General features: G+C 51.3%; 2 protein-coding genes across 4 annotated transcripts; one reads left to right on the top strand and one right to left on the bottom strand.

Moving 5' to 3' along the window:
* Positions 1-9,652: 9,652 nt before the first annotated feature.
* On the top strand, positions 9,653-17,248 carry NAGS (N-acetylglutamate synthase). Its single transcript, XM_077164224.1, has 7 exons — positions 9,653-10,235; positions 10,751-11,025; positions 11,134-11,347; positions 11,651-11,831; positions 12,293-12,464; positions 12,550-12,732; positions 13,403-17,248. Exons 1-7 carry the CDS (start codon positions 9,810-9,812, stop codon positions 13,554-13,556), a joined length of 1,605 nt encoding a protein of 534 aa, XP_077020339.1. The 5' UTR covers positions 9,653-9,809; the 3' UTR covers positions 13,557-17,248.
* Positions 14,935-18,581, bottom strand: TMEM101 (transmembrane protein 101). Of its 3 annotated transcripts, none has more exons than XM_077164226.1 (4): positions 18,473-18,581; positions 17,873-18,053; positions 16,746-16,892; positions 14,935-15,970 (listed from the first exon to the last, which is right to left on the bottom strand). In XM_077164226.1, exons 1-4 carry the CDS (start codon positions 18,496-18,498, stop codon positions 15,662-15,664), a joined length of 663 nt encoding a protein of 220 aa, XP_077020341.1. In that variant the 5' UTR covers positions 18,499-18,581; the 3' UTR covers positions 14,935-15,661. The 3 variants fall into 3 exon arrangements, with proteins under 3 accessions (XP_077020341.1, XP_077020340.1, XP_077020342.1); XM_077164225.1 differs by having other exon boundaries at positions 18,362-18,575; XM_077164227.1 differs by lacking the exon at positions 18,473-18,581 and adding an exon at positions 18,211-18,340.
* Between the last annotated feature and the right edge of the window lie 1,033 nt (positions 18,582-19,614).

The raw sequence follows: 19,614 nt of genomic DNA, 5'->3' as shown, positions 1-19,614 counted from the left end.
TGCATGGAATCTTTGCAGAATCTTATATAATGCCTTAGGTGTTCTTTAGGATTGACAGGAATGCTCTCTCTGTTTTTGTTATATTTTCTAATCATCACAGACAGAAGTCCTCTTCCAGATGCTAACCTTTGCAACCTCTCTCTTAGGTGGCAGATAATCTCTTGGTTATAACAAGCCCCCAGGGCAGCAGCCATTGTAAAGGCCAGAGAAGGGGAGGGAGAGAGTAAGGAGCCCCCTACTGGAAGTTGAACGGAAGAGGGCTCCATCTTTGGGCTTCTACTATTTATAGATTAGTTAGTATTTCACATGTTTATGCCTTGGAGGAAAACTATGCCTGGAAGAAGGAAAGTAGCATTCACTGAGTGTTTACATGTCAGGCTGGGCACTCCCACGTATATGGGAACTCACTGAATCTTTTTTACTTTTTTTTTTTTTTAATATTCAATCATGTATAAAAGTCGAGAGATAGTCCAATGAGCCCCACATAGTCATCACCAGTTTCAACAAGTGTCAACCCTTAATGGCTGGCCGGTTTTCATTCATCAGTTCTCCCACCTATTATGAAGCAAATTCAAAGCATCTTATCATGTATTACATATATTTGTTTGTATAATATTTTTAAGGTTTGTTTGAATCCAAATCCAAATTAGGATTAAAAGAAAATTTTAAAATATCTATATTTTAAACAATTTTTAAAAATCTATATGTTCACCCTTCCCTCTACCCTGTCCCTTGCCATTTATTTGTGGGAGAAAGCAAGTTCATTTTATAGAGTTTCTCACGGTCTGGATTTTGTCAACTGCATGTCCACGGGGGACTTTTAATCTTTGCTACAGTGCAATGAGATTTATTCTGTTGCCCCCATTTTACAGGTAACAAACTGAAGCTCAGAGAAGTTAAATAACTTGCCTGAGCTTCTTCAGTCCAGGAAGTGGCAGAGCGAGATAGTGAATCCAGAACTCTGACTTCTGGTCAGGAAAAATGGAACTGCACACTCAGAGCACCCTGTTCAGTGCCTGGCACATGGGACATGCTCACAGATTTGCTTGTGGTTGACTAAGAAGGCCCATGTGCACACAGCATCCACATGCAGTGCCCAGACAGTTCCCTCTGGGCTCTGCCTCCTCACAGATGGGGAGGGCGGCCTTGGGGCTGAACAGGGCTGTCCCAGGGCCAACCCCAGGAACAGGGTTCCACAGAGCCCATAAGCCACAGAGCCAGACCACTCTCTCTGCCTGTTCTACTTCTCTCTGTGCTCTCTTCATGAATTCATTCAATAACTACTTCTTGAGAACCTCCTATGTGCCAAGCAGCATTCTGGAAGTTTGGGAGAGAGCAGTGGACAGAACTGAAAAAGATCCCCGCCCTGATGGATTCTCGCTATATTCTAGAGGGGACCAGCAGGAGAGGGGTCATGCTATAAACAATTCTGACAGTTTGCATTTTCCACAGATGGCTGTTAACGATAACTCCATCCCATGTGCCCTTCTACCTGATGACTTTAACCCACGTTCCATCAAGAAACGGGGCCCCTGGATGCCCCCCTTGAATCTGGGTGGGCCTGTGACTTACTTGTAACCAGCAGGATGTGGCAAAAGTGATACTGTAGGATGACCACGACTGGACCAAGGTAAGGGGCACCAGGAAGGCTAGGGTGAGGGGTGTTACACTTTTAAGCAAGGTGGTCATATAAGGCCTCATCGGGAGGTGACACTGAGCACATCTTGAAGAAGATTTCCATGGGGGATTGCTGAGGCAAGAGTGTGTCCCAGGCAGAGGACACAGTTAGCTCTAGGGCAAAAGCAATTGAGCCTGACCTGTCTGAGGAACATGAAAAGGCCCGTGTGGCTGGAGAAGGGGGAGCTGGCCAGTGGTGGTGGCAGCCGAGGCAGCGGGAGGTGAGGACGGAGAAGTAACTGGCCACCACGAGGAGTTTAGCTTTTACTCTGAGAACAAGACACACTCCATTGTTCAGAGCAGAGGCGTGATGTGATCAGACTTACCTTTCAAAACGTCACCAAGCGTAGGCAAGTAGAATGGTGCAGCCCCTCTGGAGGGCAGTGGTTTCACAGGGGGCTAAGTATAGGCCACATTATCCTGCAACCCCGTTATGAGACAAAGACTTGGAAGAACTGAAAGCAGGGACACAAATAGGCATTGGCACACTGATGTTTATGGCTGCATTGTTCATAATTTGCAATGGATGGAGGTGGCCTAAGTGTACATTGACTGATAAAGAGAAGGGCGAAATGTGGTGTATACATAGGACGGAATTAATGAGCAGCTGCAGGAAGGAATGAAGTCATGTGGCATGCAACTAGGAGAATGAACCTTGTAGGCATTTTGTTGAGTGAAATAAGCCAGAAAAACAAATGGACAAATAATGTATGGTCTCACTAATAGAAACTTACTATAATGAGCAAACTCTGAGAATTGACTATGAGTACATAGGTTATCAGGGGGTAGAAAGTGGGCAGAGATTGGGCAACTGATGACTAAAGGGCACAGAATGTTCAAATAAGTTTCATTGTAAAGGTCCCTAGATTGTAAGCTCTTGCAGCAGTCATGTCTATTCTTGAGTTTTTTTGCTTTTTTCTTTTTACATGGGCAGGCACCGGGAATCGAACCCGGGTCCTCTGGCATGGCAGGCAAGGATTCTTGCCTGCTGAGCCACCGTGGCCCTATTCTTGGGTCTTAACTGTTATTTCTAAATTCTGAAAGACTCTGCTGTGTATATATAGCGTGGTAGTTCCTGGGAACACTGGCTGTCTGTATGAGTTCTGCAGCTCTGAAAGTCAGCATTACCCCATACAGCAACTGGTAAAGAAGGTGAAAAAGAAATCAGACTCCAATTAGAGATGTGAATGAAATGGACCCAGTTAGAGCTAAGGTCATCAGAATATAGTGTAAAGGATGATACTGTCTGTATTTTAAAACTTCAAAGGAAGAGATGTATACTTGGCCCCAAATTTAAATTTTCTGTAGCACACTATTTAATTTAACTCATCTGGTCTTTTTAACAACCCAATTACATGGAACCTAGAATAGGGATTTGGATCTTATTATTCTGTATAGATTAATGTAATACCAGATACATTCCAGCGAATTGGGGGCAGAAAATAAAAACACATATGCACAGTCACCTTGAGAGACTGGAGTTAAAGGTGGAACTATTATACTACACCACCTGGGGAACTCCTGTACTCTCTTGGGCTTTAGGGACTCCCAATTTAGTAAGCCAAGCCCTCGATCTTGGGCTTGCCCTTATGAATCTTGAAACTTGCTCTTAGGAAACTTATTTCTGCAATGGTGAAGCTAGTCCTGCATGTAATTACGCCTAAGAGTCACCCCAAGAGAGCCTCTTTTGTTACTGAGATGCGGCATCTCTCTTTAAGCCAACTCTGCAAATAAATTCACTACCTTTCTGCCTACGTGGGACATGATTTCCAGGGAAGAGTCTGGCCCTGGTATCGTGGGATTAAGAATGAGAATGAACAAAAGGGGGAAAAGAAATGCAACAAAGGAAAGTTTCAGTGGCCAAGAGATTTCAATTAGAGTTGCGAGGTCATTCTGGAAGTTACTCTTATGCAAGCTTTAGCCAGATATTTCAAACACCACAATAGGCCATGCCCCAACAGTATTCCTGAAAACCGTACGGTGCTCACGGCTCTATCCAAGTCTCTATAAAAGTTTTTCTTCATAAATTTATTTTCCCAGAAACTTAAGGCCTCCTGATTGAGCCAAGGCCAGGTAAGTCCTGAAACCCAGAGGTCCCAGTCTCTCCAAGAACAACCAGGTTCATTCCCTACCCTAGAAGGTCAACACCCATTTCCAGCACAAAGAAGTTAAAATGGTCACTGCCCAGATATCCCTAAAGATTGAGAGGAAAATTGTGTTAGTTAGATTCAGTTGTCAACTTGGCCAGGTGAGCATACCTAGTTTTGTTGCTGCGGACACAAGCCAATGGTACGTGAATCTCATCTGTTGCTAATTACATCTGCAGTTGGCTAGGAGGCATGTCTGCTGCAATGAGTGACGTTTGACTTAATTGGCTGGTGCTTAAATGAGAGATCGCAACGTAGCACAGCTAAGCAGCTCAGCATTCCTCATCTCAGCACTAGCAGCTCAGCCCAGGCCTTTGGAGATGCAGAAAGAAGTCACCCCGGGGAAAGTTGTTGGAACCCAGGGGCCTGGAGAGAAGACCAGCAGAGACCATCTTGTGCCTTCCACGTAAGAGAGAACCTCAGTGGAAAGTTAGCTGCCTTTCCTCTGAGGAACCAACAAAATAAATCACCTTTTATTAAAAGCCAATTCATCTCTGGTGAGATGCATTCCAGCAGCTAGCAAACTAGAACAAAAATCAAATGAGAGGGTGGAGGTGTAACTGAAAAATTAGGATTTAAAAATGACTGTGGCTACTGACTTAGTATATAGACATTACTTTTTAGAGTCTAGTGTTTTAGGATAGCCAAAAGGAAATATTTGAAGTTGATTGTAGAACTATATTGCAAAAAAAAAAGTCAGTTGCCTTTGTATTGATCTACTTCCGGATGTTTCGTTTTGTTCACAGATATATATCTGTCAATACTACACTGTCTTAGTTAACTACCTCTACTGTAAGTCTTAAAATTGGGTAGAGCGCAATATTAGTGATCAGTGAGGAGGGATAAGGGATATGGAATGTTTGGGGGTTTTCTTTGTCTTTTTATTTCTTTTTGTGGAGTAATGCAAATGTTCTAAAAATGATTATAATGATGACTATACAGCCATGTGATGATATTGTGAACCATTGATTGTATGCTTTGCACGGATTGTAAGGTGTGTGGAGATATCCCAATAAAAATACGTAAAAATTTAAAAACACACACATCACTGAGGCTGCTGTGTTGAGAAGAGACTCTAGGAGCTGTCTTGGTTTTCTAGGGCCGCTGTAACAAAGGACCCCAGATGGCTTAAAACAGAAACCTATTTATTGTCTCACAGTTCTAGAGACTAGAAATTTAAAACCGAAGTGTTGGCAGGTCCATGTTCCCTTTAACCTCTCTAGGGAAGGGTCTATTCCACGCCTCTCTCCTGAATTCTGGTGTTTGTGGCTTGCAGATGTGTCATTCTGCCTCTATCTTCACGCGGCCATCTTCTTTCTGTGTCTGTCTGTCTCCTGTGTCTGTCTTCTAAGGACAACAGTCATACTGGAGTAAGAGCTCACATACTCCACCGTGACCTCATTTTAACTTGCCTCGTTCCACCTGCAATGACCCTATTTCCAAATCAGGTCACATTCCAAGATACTAGGGATTAGGATTTCAGCATATCTTCTTGGGGACTATAATTCAATTTATAACAAGGGGCAAAAGTAGAAGCTGAGAGACCACTTAGGAAGCTATTTCTGTAAAGCAGGTTGGCAGCCTGGAGGAGGTGAAAAGCAATTGATATATTTTACAAATAGAGTCAACAGGATTTGCTGGTAGATTGAATGTAGGTTGTGAAAAGAGAGAGAGAGAGAGAGAGAGAGAGAGAGAGCGAGGGGAGTCAGGATAACTATAAACTTTGGGGCCAGAGCAAACAGGAAAGATTGAGTTGCTAGCAACTGAGATGGGGAAACTGAGTTGGAGGGTGGAGGTCCAGTCAAGATCCATTGGATTTGAAACCATCTGTTCGTCTATTATAGAGCCAAAAGGTCAAGTAGGCAGTTAGAGACACGAATCTGGAGTTCAGAAGAAAGTTCTGGGCTGAAATTACAAGGTGGGAGTCATCAACCTAGAGACAGTATTTAAGTCATGAAATTAGACAGGATCCAGGGAGAGAAAAAATAGAGAAGTGGGTCCCACCTGAGCCCTGAGAGCTCCCAACAGTAAGAGGTCAGGGGAAAGACAAGGAATAGAAAGGGAGCATGGGAAGGAGCAGCCAGGCAGGAAGGAGGAAAACCAGGAGGGTCCTGGGAGCCAAGTGAAGGAAGCGCTTCAAGGAGAAGGGAGGGAGCCAAAGGGGATGAGGACAGCCTGGGCAGAGAGAGGGTCTAAGAGAGACCGGGATGAGGGAACTGGAGGTCTTTGCTCCTGGTAAGGAACAAACTGGCAAGTTTGTTCAACTATTTCCAGAAGCTTTGAAGCAAAAGGAACAAAGAAATGAACCGTGGTTAGTTGACCTGAGAGTGGAGTAGTGGGGCTAAAGGGAATGGGGTCAAGAGGCTTTGTTAGAAGGGAGAAATAACTGCTACTGGGGGCGAGTCACGAAAGAGGGAACAGCAAAGGGGGAAAGCGTGGGAGCATTGCCCTTGAGGAGAGAGGGGACAGGGTTCTGGACACCGGTGGAGGGAATGGCTTCAGATGGCAGCACCGGCAGCTCATCTGTATAACAGGTAGAAAGCACACGGGCGCAGATGCTGGGGTGGCTGGGAAACAGGAAGCTGTGGCTGATGGGATGAGGTGCTAGGAGCTGGAGGAGAGAAGAGAAGGTGAGAAATCATTGTTCAGAAGAGAAAATGAACAGATTCTGGCCAGCAGCATTGGGTGTGTGGTTCTGTGCTTGCCAGTTTTAAATGATGTGTCTTTTTCAGCTGTCAGCCATGTTCAGCTGTGTGGTGCAGGCATGAAATGAATGTGAGACAAAGTAAGCAGACTGCCTTGCCTTTGCCTTTGCCTTTGGCTACCCCTGAGTGTACCTGTCCGTGTCCCCATGGAAAAGTGCAGAGGGCACTCAGGAGAAGCCTATGCTCTGCTGGGTGTGTCTTGAATTATATTCTAATGCTCTCAATTATTGTATGACTGTATCAGTGTTTGTGTGTATATATCTGAACACGTGAAGGAGTGTAGACGCTTGTCACTCTGCATATGGTCTCAGGTGTGTACGTCTGCCTCTAACTCTGCATATACATGTGTGTGTACCGTGTGTGTGTGCATGTGTGTACACTGGTCCATGTATTTTCATGTTTTCAGGTCTCAGTGTCTCTGCAGTTGTCAGTGACTGTAGGTGGGTGTATTTCCACGTGTTCTCACTGTCTTTCCACGGAGGTATGTGTGTTCCTATGTATAACACGTTTGCAGCCAGAGCATCTGTAAGTGTACATGATTCTGCTTGCAAATGTGTGTGTATATGTGTGTGTGAGTGGACCTGTACCCCTGCACACCTGTGAGTCGACATGCACGTATCTCTCCGTGTGTATGCATGTCTATGTGCCTCTCTATGGATGTTGTGGGTCTCCAAGTTTGTGTTCTCTGCGTATGTCTGTACACCTGTGTGCCTCTACATCTAGGCACCTGTGGAAATCTCTATGGATGGGGTGGGTCTCTAAACGTGTGACTTCTGTGTAGCTTTGTGCACGTCTCCTGTCAGGTGTGGCAATGTGGGAATGTCAGTTGTCAACCCCAGTCCCTCCCCACGCCCAGGACCCATCACCTCTGTGCCGACCCGTAGGGGGTTGTCACCAAGCAGGGCCTTCATGGTAGGGAAAGCCTTGGTCCCTCAAACCAGCCCCTGGGCTCAGGGCTGAGGCCCCTTTGGGAGGAAGGTATCTGGAGGAGCTGGAGGATTGTGTCTCTATTCCCGGAATCGCCCCAAGACTTAAGGCCTGATGAGACGCTGTGACCCCAAGTCTAGGCACACTGACCACAGGCTCTGGTCTAGAAAACAAAACTAAACAGCAGCCAACTTGGGAGAGGACGGAAAGCCAATCTGAGCTGGAACCCTGTACTGACAGTGACCCTGTAGGCCTCACTAGCCTTTAGTTCAGATGGGCAGGGTCAGTTGGGGACTGACCATACATTCATACTCAGTGCCTCCTGAAAGCAGGGTTAGCTCCCTGCCCAGGGCCTGGCCTTCCCCTAGGAAGAGGCAGGAGGGATATAGTGGCCCCAGGGTCACCAGACCAGGAGTTAATCATCCACTTGGGGTATCCCTGTGCCCCATTGGCTGCCTGGGACACGGCCCTCTGGGCTGAAGCCCAAGGGAGTTGGAAGCAACCTCCCAGCCAATATCTGCCCCACTGGCTAGCCCTTACTGAGACAGGTAGGCTCCAGTCTGAAGAGGGAGACACCAGCCCTATCCTAAGGGAGCCCCAATCTGAGGAGAGAGGCAATTCTTACCCTCATAGGGGTCCTGGCATGGCAGGAAGCAGGATTCGGCCTTGACTGGGGAGAAAAGATTTGGAAGGGGAAAGTGTATGGGTAGGAAGGAATGGGGAGAGCCCAGGACAGGGGCAGAAAACCAGAGCACCGAAGGATGGAGATATGGCAGGTGGGGTGGATGCTCCGGTGAAGAGCTTGGATGGACACCCTAGAAGGGAAAGCCCCATTTGAAGCTGGGGGCTTTGTGGCGGGGGGCAGGAGCTGGGGGAGGAAAGCCAGCATGCCCCCAGGGACTAGGAATCCCTCTTCTGAAGGATTCTGGGGAGCATGGATGGGAGCACTGCAGTAAGAGGGAAAAGAAATCAGGCCCTGAAGGTCCCACTAGGGGCCCAAGAAAATGGGAAAGTCAATGGAGATCATGAAGTTTGGGTGCCCCTCCCCGTTCTGTGGCATCTCCTGCCTGGGACAGCGCGTTTATATCTATGTCTGTGTCTGAGTAGGGGGGAGATCCCAGCAAAGGGTCAGTGTACTCACCAGCATCCTCATGGATACTCAGGAGAGAAGCCCTAGCCACTGCCCCCAGCTTAGGCAGAACCCAGGGGGCCTGACTCCCAGCACAGGGCATGCAGGAAGGAAAGAACAGGGGTTAGCGGTGGGTTCTTAGGATGCCTGGGGTCTCTGGCGGTGACACTGGTGAGCTGTTTGGCTTTAGCCAAGTCGGCTCCACTCTGCAGTTGCTTCCCCTCCTCCAAAACCACAGAGGGTTTGCTTAAAGCAGAGCCCCAGGGGAGGGAATGTGTACAAGTGACAGCGCATGGGGTGGTTTGGGGCAGCACGTGTACTCGGTGCTAATAGCATTGAATCACACCCTGTGGAAGTCTTCGAGACTTTCAAGTCCTTTGCGAATCCTTGCTTAAGAGCTCAGACTCTGGAGCTCAATTACTTTGGTTCTAATCCCAGCTCCAGTACTTATTAGCAGGGTGACCTTGGGCCTCACTTGTCTCTATGCAATTTCCTCACCTGTCAAATAGGGTTAATCGGAATACTTATCCTGGGGTTGTCCCGAGGGTTAAATGAGTTAGTGCCGGTGAAGAGTTAGCACAATGTGTGGGGGTGGGGGGTGGGGGGTTAGGGTTGGGGGTGCTCCTTGCCTGTCAGCTACTATTCTACCAAGAGGAAAGCCTCGGGTGACACAGTGGCGCTGGAAAGCCTGACACCTGCTTAACCTTCCGTGTTACCAAGCAGGCGGCTTTGTCTTGTTGGGAATGACTAACATTGTTTTGTTCTCACTTTATTCTTAAGACTTTTTCCTGTTTTTGGTAAGTGATACTGGTCTTCTAGTTACAGCCCTAATATGGATAAAATCAACTTTGAAAAGTTTGAAGAACAACTTTAATACTAGTAAGGGATGATGTAAGTACAAGACAAAATTCTTCAAGGTGATACCCAACGGCAGCCACCAGGGGTCTGCTGCGCTCTCCCTGGAAGCGGCCTTGGCAGTAGATTAAAGACGCCCCGCCACCTTTTATCTCGGCCTCGTGACCCCCGCGAGCCGGTACCATCCTTCTCAGGGGCGGGATCCTGGCAGCCCCACCCTCTGACCCCTGCCCTGAACCTCCTCTAAAGCGCGCAGAGGCGACTCCGGGTCCCCAGTCCCGGCCCCGCCCAGCCCCGCGATAAGTTAAGAGCCCCCTAGAGCTGGGCACTCCCCTCAGTCACCTATGGGGGGTTGAGCAGGTTGATTTCATGGCAACGGCGCGGGTGGCCAGAGCCCTACGGGCCGCCGCTGTGAGCAGAAGGCTGCGTGACCCTGGAGGCACTTGGGGTGTCCGGAGGCTCGGCAGCAGCGCGTGGAGGCGGGCGGCGGGGAGCGCCAGCCCGGGCCGCCGGCTCAGCACGGCCCAAGCGCCCGCCCAGCCGCCGCTGGAGGAAGCCGAGGGCACCGAGGACTATGCCCAGCCTCCCGCCTCCAAGGAGCAGTTGCGGACGCTGTTCCCCATGCCGTCTGTGCTCCCCGAGTCCCTCGAAACCCGGACCGGCCGCTCGCTGGTGCAGCGGGACATCCAGGCCTTCCTGAACCAGTGCGGGGCCAGCCCCGGGGAGGCGCGCCACTGGCTCACGCAATTCCAGACATACCACTGTTCAGCCGACAAGCCCTTCGCGGTCATTGAGGTAAGCTGAGCTCTCGGAGTTGGCTGTGTCCTATCGAAAGGATGGGGGTTATGTGGCCACATGTCGCCAAGCATGGCAGGTCTGACCTCAGATCCTGCTCAGTGAAACCAGAAAGGGGCACGGTAGAGCCCAGAGGAGTGTCCAGCAGCGGTGAGGAGCCTGGGGACACTGTCCCTTCCAAGGGAGCAGTCAGGGGTCCCGAAGGCTAGTGCGAAACCTGGACAGGAGCCACCTGCATCACCCCTCCCCCAAGGTGTCCCAGAGTCCAAGGTAGCAGGGAGGAGTGGAGGGAGGAACACTGTTGTGAGATAAGAAGGTGGCAGGGCCCAAAGGGACAAAGGGCAGAATAAGTGGACACCAGTGGCCAAAAGTGGGGGCTGACAGCTCTTGGCAGGGTGGGGGCTTGGCGAGATCCCAGAGGGACAGTGCCAGGCTGTAGGAGCACATGTCTTTGTAGGAAGTATCCATCCAGGCTCAGGGCCAGAGTTGCCCCCCTGAACACCCCTCCTCCCCAGGTGGATGAAGAGGTGCTCAAGTGCAGGCAGGCCGTGTCCAGCCTGGCGTTCGCCCTGGCCTTCCTGCAGCGCATGGACATGAAGCCGCTGGTGGTGCTGGGGCTGCCTACCCCCACGGCACCCTCAGGCTGTCTCTCCTTCTGGGAGGCCAAGGCCCAGCTTGCCCAGAGCTGCAAAGTGCTGGTGGACGCCCTGCGACACAATGCCGCCACAGCCGTGCCTTTCTTTGGTGGCGGGTCGGTGCTGGGCGCCGCCGAGCCAGCCCCCCATGCCAGGTCAGTGCTGGCCCTGCCCGCCCCGGCGTCCTTAGAGTGCGGTCTTCGGCCCGCCTGCGCCACCTGGCCTGGCCAGGGCCCTCTCCAGCACCACTATCTGGTCCACAGCTATGGCGGCATCGTTTCGGTGGAGACGGACTTACTGCAGTGGTGCCTGGAGTCTGGTAGCATCCCCATCCTGTGCCCCATCGGGGAGACTGCCGCACGCCGCTCCGTGCTTCTCGATTCCCTGGAGGTGACCGCGGCGCTCGCCAAGGCGCTACAGCCCACCAAAATCCTCTTCCTCAATGCCACAGGCGGCCTGCGAGACACCAGCCACAAGGTGTGCCTTCCTCCTGTCATGCCTCCCCCTCCTCGTCCTCGACTCAGGGCCTAGGTGAGCCCCTCTCCTGCGCCCCCGGTGTGCCTCTCTGACGAGCCCAAGTCATCCTCAAGGCGGATGGGGCAAGAGGCTTAATGGAGTGTCAGAGGAGCGCTCCACCTCTGCCCACATTTGAGCCCTCCCTTGTCCGGGAGGAGGGACGGTAAAGGGGTCGGTGAGGAGGAGCCTGTGGAGCAGGGGCGCAGCTGGGAGCAGGCGTGGCGGGCTGTGTGCCGGAGGCTTACCCCTTCCCCCCGGAGGCAGGTCCTGAGTAACGTGAACCTGCCCGCCGACCTGGACCTGGTGACCAGCGCCGAGTGGGTGAGCACCAAAGAACGGCAGCAGATACGGCTCATCGTGGACGTTCTCAGCCGCCTGCCCCACCACGCCTCGGCGGTCATCACGGCCGCCAGCACGCTGCTCACCGAGCTCTTCAGCAACAAGGGTGAGAGCGGCGGGCGGGGACTGGGCTCCGGCCTGGGGGGAGGGGGGCGGAGACGCTGAAGCCATAGGGGACGCCACAGCGCGGGCTACCTGCCCTCACCAGAACTTGGGGGAGGTGGGCAAGGAGTTGGACCCGACTTGGAACTCCGGTGGAACTGGATGGATGGGCGAGTGGGCGGGACCAAGTGGGGAAGGCTGCACTAGGAGGGATGGGTGGGACCAGGGGCGGGGAAGTGGGTGGGACTACAGCCAATGGGTGAGATCTGGGGACAAACTGCCCGGGAAAATCATCTCCTAGAGAGAAAATCATATACAAATCTGTGCGTGTGAACCAGATCATTTCATTGTGTAGATCCCTCAGAAAAGAGAACTGTCCTGCCGGCCCTTGCCCTTCCCGACCACAAAAACCCAGGAGTGGGTGGGACTGGGCTAAAGTAAGCCTCCCTCTCCGTCTCCCGCTAGGGTCGGGAACTCTGTTCAAGAACGCCGAGCGGATGCTGAGAGTACGGAGCCTGGACAGCCTGGAGCAGGGCCGCCTTGTGGCCCTGGTCAATGCCAGCTTCGGCAAGAAGCTCCGGGAGGATTACCTGGCCTCGCTGCGGCCGCGGCTGCACTCCATCTACGTCTCTGAGGGGTAAGACGGCGGGCCCAGGGGGCAGGGATTGAAGGCCAGGGCAGGGGCTGCCCAGTTCCAGCCTGCCTCTCCCCTACTGCGCCAGGTACAACGCGGCCGCCATTCTGACCATGGAGCCTGTGCTGGGGGGCACCCCGTACCTGGACAAGTTCGTGGTGAGCTCCAGCCGCCAGGGCCAGGGCTCCGGGCAGATGCTGTGGGAGTGCCTGCGGCGGGACCTGCAGACGCTTTTCTGGCGCTCGCGTGTTACCAACCCCATCAACCCTTGGTAGGTCCCACCCTCCCTTTCCTCTCCAGCTTTTGCCAGCCACCTCCTGGGCTCCATAGGCCTGGAAGGCAGCCCATCCCATCCCACCCCTTTCAGTACCCTCCCTTCCCCGGGCCCCACATACAATCCCCAGCAGCAGAGCACCAACAACCCTGCTCTGTCCTGCTTTGGTGCATTCTTTGAAGCTTGTGTCGGCCTGTATGCAGCACCTCTCGCAGGGTCCCAGGAAGTCCTGGCCCTTTGGGCTCTATTTCAGGCCCAGTTGCCAAGCCCCTAAGCCCAGGCCTGCTGCACCTCAGTGGAACTGCTTCTCTCCTTCCTTCAGCAATTACTGCCTCATCCCCCAATCTCTCTGACATCAGGAGATACACAAACCCCTTCTCATCGTGGTAAAGCCAAAGCTGTGTGGAAAGAACAAGGGACATGCTCTTGTATCTTCCTAGCTGTGTAACCCTGAGCCCTGACTTCTCTGAGCCTTAGCTGCTCCTCTGTGAAATGAGCATAACAATACTAAGCTCAGGACAAAATCAGATAGACTGCAAGTACTAACAGGGTGAACAGCACATAGCAGGTCCTCAATAAATGCTCTTTGAAAACAGAACCAGTGAGTGAGCACTGGTCATGAACTAAAAGCTACCTGCCTCTCCCCTCCCCACACCATCCACCCCAGGTACTTCAAGCACTGTGATGGCAGCTTCTCCAACAAGCAGTGGATCTTCTTCTGGTTCGGCCTGGCTGATATCCGGGACTCCTATGAGCTGGTCAACCATGCCAAGGGGCTGCCAGATTCCTTCTGCAAGCCAGCTTCTGACCCAGGCAGCTGACCCTCATATAGACCCTAGAAGCCCAGGGACAGCCGGGGTGGACAAAAAGCTATGCCTGCTGGGGAAGGTCCTAGGCAGCCACAGGCAGGAACTGGCTTGCCGGCTGAGTGCAGAAGAGGAAGCGCACTTGACTCAACTCTACCCAGGTGGGGACGCCGAAGGGACAATGGAACAAGAAGGACCGGCCTAAGACCCCTACTTGACCACGAGCCACAAACAGATGACCTTCAATTTTCAGCCTAGAGATTGGGGGGTGGTTGGGAGGTTACCTCAAGTTCTCTACAGAGGGCTCATCTTAAGGGTGGACCAGTTTCTGTGACCTCAGTGCTGTGTTTTGAGGCCCCCTTGCCCAATATATCACCCCCACCTACCTGATGTTCCGCCACTCAGTTAAATTCCTTTGGGTTTTACAGTTTTTCAGGAGGGCTTTATTAAAACGCAAATATTTGTCTGAGAGTTAGCTCACACTTTAAAGGAAAATAGCAGTGAAACTCTGGGAGCAAACTCTTGATGGCTGGGGAACCAAGGGATCCTAGAGGGATTAGGGAGCTACATGAGATGAAGGGCCATAAGGATGAACACTCCACCCATCCCCCTCCCTATCCCCTAAGTTAGGAAACACCCTCCGTTCCACAGAGCAGGACAACAGCAGCCCCAGCTCTCTTTACCAGTGGGTACTCCCACCCACGGCTCCCTTCCAGGCTGGGCTCAGAGCCAAACCCAGAAAGCAGTGGCTCATTTTTTACCTAGAGGTCTAGGAGAGAAACTATGACAAGATGGTTTTGGTTGAAAAGCCCATACTTATCCCCTAGGCTCCACTGGAAGTTGTGTCTCAGTCTCTGCAGGACCAGAGTACCTCAGACAGGCACGAGTCCAAAGCCCAGAGGTTTCATCTGGCATTTTTTGAGTCCCACGTTGTGCATGTTGAGTACACATCAGGGCTTGGGCATTAGACAGACCTGACCTGGAATCTAGTCACCAATTTGCTCTGTAGTTTTAGGCAAGCTGCTTACCTTCTCCAAGCCTCCATTTCTGTAATGGGAATACTACTTGACCTCCCAGTGGATACCTAATGTTCGTTCTTCCCCTCTAACTGTCTTCAGTTGAAGATTTCTTAAGAGCTGACACCAAATAGGGAGAAAAAAGACAGACTACATCAAGAAGGACTAAGGTCAGATATCAAAAGCAGATATTGCAGGAAGGATTATGAGATTCTTAAAAAGAGAGCCAGAGGACTGAGGGAACTCTCAGAAGAGGGGAAAGATTATTGAAAGACTGAAGTGGGGTTTAACTAGATATAGTCTTTCAAGAATGTCAGGATCAATCCCAGCCAATGGCAAACTGACTCATGGGGAGAACAGAGAAGCAAAGCCAAATGTCTATATAAAATGTTTATTTTTGGAGAGCTATGTGGTCTGGTGTTTGGGAAGGCACTTTACTTCCACCAGGCCAACCACACAGCTGGAAAGAGACAGCAGGAGGTGGGAAGCTGGCCATTACTCACCCCTCCCTTGCACACTCCAGAGAAAACGGGCCTGCTCTGTTCTCAAAGTGGGTGGTAGAAAGCTGGTACTGTCTTTGCCCCTAGTGTACTGTGAGAACCCATGTGTCTTCTCTGGTGCCCAGCTTCTCTGTTTCTCCTGGGCCTGATACACATGGATCAACCCACACACTCCCTCTCAGTCTCCAAAACTAGTGAAGAGCCAGGCTGACTCCACCAGGTTCAAAAAGGAATTTTTCACATTTGTTCTCATCCAGTTCTCTGTCTTCCTTACTCTAACTCCACTTATCAATGCTCCCACTCCAGCCCCACCTTACTCTCTTCTCAGGGGCAGGAGGCCTGGAGAGCAGCTGGCCCTCGGTTCAACTTCCAGCAAACAGGGACAAACCTGTGAGGCAACAGCTTCAGGGCTCCCACCCTCCCAAGGGCCAAGCCCAGGAATTTGGGGAAGAGACCTGTCTCCTACTAAATCCAAAAAAAAAATATCAAAGTATCAAACAAACAGACCAAAAAACATAAATAAACAGCAACTGGGCCAGCAAGGAAGAAGGGAGAACAGCCCTCAATGGCTCCCTACACCCATCTCAGCATGTCGCCTTGCAACTCAGCCATCAGTGGCCAGGATGACAGCAGCCCCGAAGATGCCCACACTCTCTCCAAGGAGCTTCATCTGGTTCCAGAACTCAACGCGCCGTGTGTTGTGCCAGTAGGCAACATTGCCATCAATGAGCAGTATGACCGGGGGCAGCAGCACTGCCAGGATCTGGGCAGCCAAGGTCACGTAGTAGCCTGACAGGAAGGCCAAGGCCAGGACGCCATACAGTACGAAGAACAACTGGATCATCAGCTCCCCTCCTGGGAGGTGGTTCAAATATGCCAGCCGATCCTCCTTGCTGTGCTGCAGCGAGTATGCCTGGAGACACACCACCCTCTCAAAAGACTCTCCAGTAGACTGAGAAGCCTGTCTGGGGAAGCCACCCCTGAGACAGTGCATGCACGTCAGCCCTTTCAAGGTGGCTTTTTTATTTTATTCTCAGAGTTGAGGATCTCTGAAAATAGGCCCTTTGTCTCCCCCTCAAACTAAGGAGCTCCATGAGGTCAGAGCCTGTCTCTCTGACACTGGGGACTCTGAAGAGCAAAGGTGTGTTTCCAATATCTGAATATTCCATAGGAGCCCATACTGAGCTCTCCACATAAGATATGCTGCCATAACTAAGATAGGGCCAAGAAGCCTGGGGCCTGTCCATGTCCCCATCCAGGCTGACCTCCCTTAGCACCAGGGGGGACCATAACCAGCTACCCTGGGCTGCTCCATCAGCTCTGATGGCAAAATCCCATTTGGAGTCTGAACCCCACAAACCTCTCCTTTGCCCCCTAATCCAGTTATCTAGAGGCTAGAGCCATGACAGGAATATACTATCTTGTTCTCTTGGCTCTCTTGGCAGGGACTGAATAGCCAATCCAGTGTCTTCTTTCTTTGGTAACAATGTTGGAATAAGGGTCTCCCAGCCAGGCTGCAGGCATTTGGAGGGCTCTGAGGCCCAGAAGATGGCTGGAGCAGGCCTGGAGATCAGGCCATCAGGGACTGCATGCAAGGCCTTATTCTGCCTATCTCCCAAGTTCTACTAGGCTTGGGCTCACATTTCATTCCCAGCCAGACTCCTCTAGCCATTGGTTCCCCAACCTACCATGCAGATGAGGTAGATGCCCAGGAACACCTGGCCAGTGGATTGCAAGGAGCGACTTCGGGGTTTCCGGCGGTACAGCTCCCCAGCACCGCTGGCCAGCACGAGAAAACCGCCAATGATGGCAACTGTGCGCGAGTACATACGGACCTAGGCCAGGGCGATAGGACCCATCAGGAAATTCAACCATCACACTCATTTCTCCCAAAGGGCAGAAATGCCCATCTACACAGCCCATTCCATCTGACAAACCCTCTTACCATCTCCAAGTGTGTGAGCAAGTACAACAGAGATAGATAATTCTTTTTACAGAAGTGGAAACTAGCCCGAAGGGGTTAAGATCCAAAGTTCTACAGAAAGTAAGTGGTAGGCCCCAGATACCACATATTGTTCCCCAGCCCACCCCAAGTAGGTAGTCTGAAGAGACTAATCCCGATGTTCCTTTCTTTCTGTAATAATCAATACCATTAAAAACCTCACTGATTGACAGTCCTGTAACTAGTTGTTAACCCTCCTACCTTCCCTCCTAGACTGAGTTTATTCCCTGAGGGCAGTTCCTCTGTTCAGGCTTACCTCCAAGTCTGTAGTACCTGGCTCAAGTACTGGCATTTTCAGGCTTAAATGCTGCACTAATATTAATTACATTTCATGAAATCAGATGGTTGGACCAGGGTCCCTTTCACTCTATAAATTGGGATTACTAAATTAACAATATAAAAGCTTCTGGGAAGGATGCACGGGTAATTCAGTGGTTAGAATGCCTGCCTTTCATGCGGGAGACCAGGTTCGATTCCCCAACCATGTACCCCCCCTCCCCCCCAAAAAAAACAAGCTTCTGGAAACCTGATTACCTGGGTTATGGTCCCATCTGTTATGCTAACTTGTGTGTGATTTTGGGAAAGTTCCCTTCCCATCTCTGGGTCTCAGTTTTCAGACTTTTAAAGGGAAGTGTGTGTGATCTCTGAGGTCCTTCCAGTCTCAGTGCTCTGTAATAATCTCCATAAAGTGAGGGCTGCACCCTCCAATCTTAGGGCTGTGCACCTGGCTAACCCCATGCACTCCCCACCAACTGTCCGGGACACTGGCCTCCCTCACTCTTGCCAAGCTCCCTCCAAGGCCGAGGCGCTCACCTTTAGCCAATCTCCGTAATGGACGTAGCCTCCGATGTAGGCGGCATAGGTGCTAATGGCCAGCTGGAGCGCGGACCCCAGCGCGAACCAGCGCCGCTTCACCCCGAAGGACATGAAACTAGCGCACAGCACCGCCGCCCCCATGTCGAAGTACAGGTAGGGCACTGGGATGTCAGGCTTTCTGCGAGGCAGGAACGGGTAAACGAAGAGGACAGCATGAGCGGGGAAGAGGGCTTTGAAATACCTTAAGGCCCGCAAGCGCCACTAAACCCAAACCCGAAGCCATCCCCCGAAGCCCTACCACGCGACAAGGAACCTGCACTATGGTCGATGCCCACCTCGCTCCAGACCAGAGCCCATCCCCAGAAGTCCGAGGTCCCAGTTTCTCTCAGTCCAGGGGGTCCCATCTTCTTCCCCACCCACAGTACCAAGTTCCCGGACGGGCGTACTGCCCCCCACCGAGTTCTGCGACTGGGTGGGCCCGCTCACCGGCGCGCCTCTGCCCTCTCAGCGTACAGCATGAGCTGGCTGAAGCAGCCCCAAAAGGGACAGCGTGTGAGCAACACAGAACCCAACTGCATGATCAGCTGAAGCGCCCACCGTCGCGAACCCATCTTCGACGCCATTTTGGGGAAGGGCAGTCCGCTGCGGCCTCACCCCCGGCAAGGAGGCCGGTGGGGATTGGACACGCCACTTCCGGTTCTCGCGCTTCTCTCTCCGTCAGGGAGCAAGGCTTTCTCTTCCTAGTTCCGGCCCGAAGGAGGTCCTTTACAGCTGCGGAGTTTAGCCTTTCCTTGTGCGGGTTGCGGGTTTAAGGCCCCTTCCTTGTAGATGCAAAACCAAAAACCTTACTAGAGAAACGAACAGCGAGTTCAGGCGATCGGAAGCCCTAGACCGTAGCTTAATGTATTGAAGTGAATGTGTCTTTGAATGCCTCACCTTTGGAGCCAGACCTGGGCTCCAATCCTAGTTCCAACTCGGAAAGTAGCCTAAAATTTCCGAGACTCACCTGTGAAATGGGGATAATGTTATCTTGTGAGATTCTCGTGAGGCTTAAATGTGACATAGCAGGGGTGCAATAAGTGGTATACACACACACACCACAGGAAATCCTCATGCTTCTGCTTAAATTTCAAGTAAGGGGTTCTGGCTAAGAGAAGTCACCTGTAGATAACTTTGGTCTCAGTTTGCCTTTCATCTGTCCTCTCAAAGAGGGAGAGATGATGTGGACCTATGGAACACCTACTTTAAATCAGCCTACTTTCTCCAGCTCCAGTGCTCCCACTCTAGCCCATAATCTTTTGTCGGTTTAACCACGGCAGCCTTTGCACCGGTCTCCACCATTTCCCCTCTGACCCCCTCCATCTTCAGCTCCCCTGTTATGTTCTCATAACATAGGTACCCTTCCTTTGAAATACTTAGCACAGTGACGATTATATGTTGTGATTCTTTTATCAATGACTGTGAACTGTATAAAGGCAAGGATCGTGTTTGATTTCTATTTACCTTACAGGAGGCACTCAGGAAAAATGTGCTGGATAAACGAACATGCCTATATCAATAGCAGGTGCTCTGTAAATACTTACCAAATAAATAAATAGGCAAACATTCCTGACAGTACAAAGTTGCCAGCAGAGTTCCCCCCACCTACCTTCCTGCATACTCCCCTGACCCAAGGTATGAATGTATCTTCTAGTACTGAATTTAAGATCCTGCAAGCACCCCAAGTAGGCCACTTAATA

This window comes from Tamandua tetradactyla, chromosome 6, assembly GCF_023851605.1.
Source record: "Tamandua tetradactyla isolate mTamTet1 chromosome 6, mTamTet1.pri, whole genome shotgun sequence".
Lineage (NCBI taxonomy): Eukaryota > Metazoa > Chordata > Mammalia > Pilosa > Myrmecophagidae > Tamandua > Tamandua tetradactyla.
This window is presented reverse-complemented; position numbering and strand designations above follow the sequence as displayed.

What these genes read in the sequence shown, in the direction of transcription:
- NAGS (XM_077164224.1), top strand. Translation starts at nt 9,810, where the DNA reads ATGGCAACGGCGCGGGTGGCCAGAGCCCTACGGGCCGCCGCTGTGAGC. An exon ending in GAGCCAGCCCCCCATGCCAG is followed by an intron (nt 11,026 to 11,133) that starts GTCAGTGCTGGC and finishes TCTGGTCCACAG; the next exon opens with CTATGGCGGCATCGTTTCGG. An exon ending in TGCGAGACACCAGCCACAAG is followed by an intron (nt 11,348 to 11,650) that starts GTGTGCCTTCCT and finishes CCCCGGAGGCAG; the next exon opens with GTCCTGAGTAACGTGAACCT.
- TMEM101 (XM_077164225.1), bottom strand. Translation starts at nt 18,498, where the DNA reads ATGGCGTCGAAGATGGGTTCGCGACGGTGGGCGCTTCAGCTGATCATG. An exon ending in GAGAGGGCAGAGGCGCGCCG is followed by an intron (nt 18,054 to 18,361) that starts GTGAGCGGGCCC and finishes CCTGCCTCGCAG; the next exon opens with AAAGCCTGACATCCCAGTGC. An exon ending in ATTACGGAGATTGGCTAAAG is followed by an intron (nt 16,893 to 17,872) that starts GTGAGCGCCTCG and finishes GCCCTGGCCTAG; the next exon opens with GTCCGTATGTACTCGCGCAC.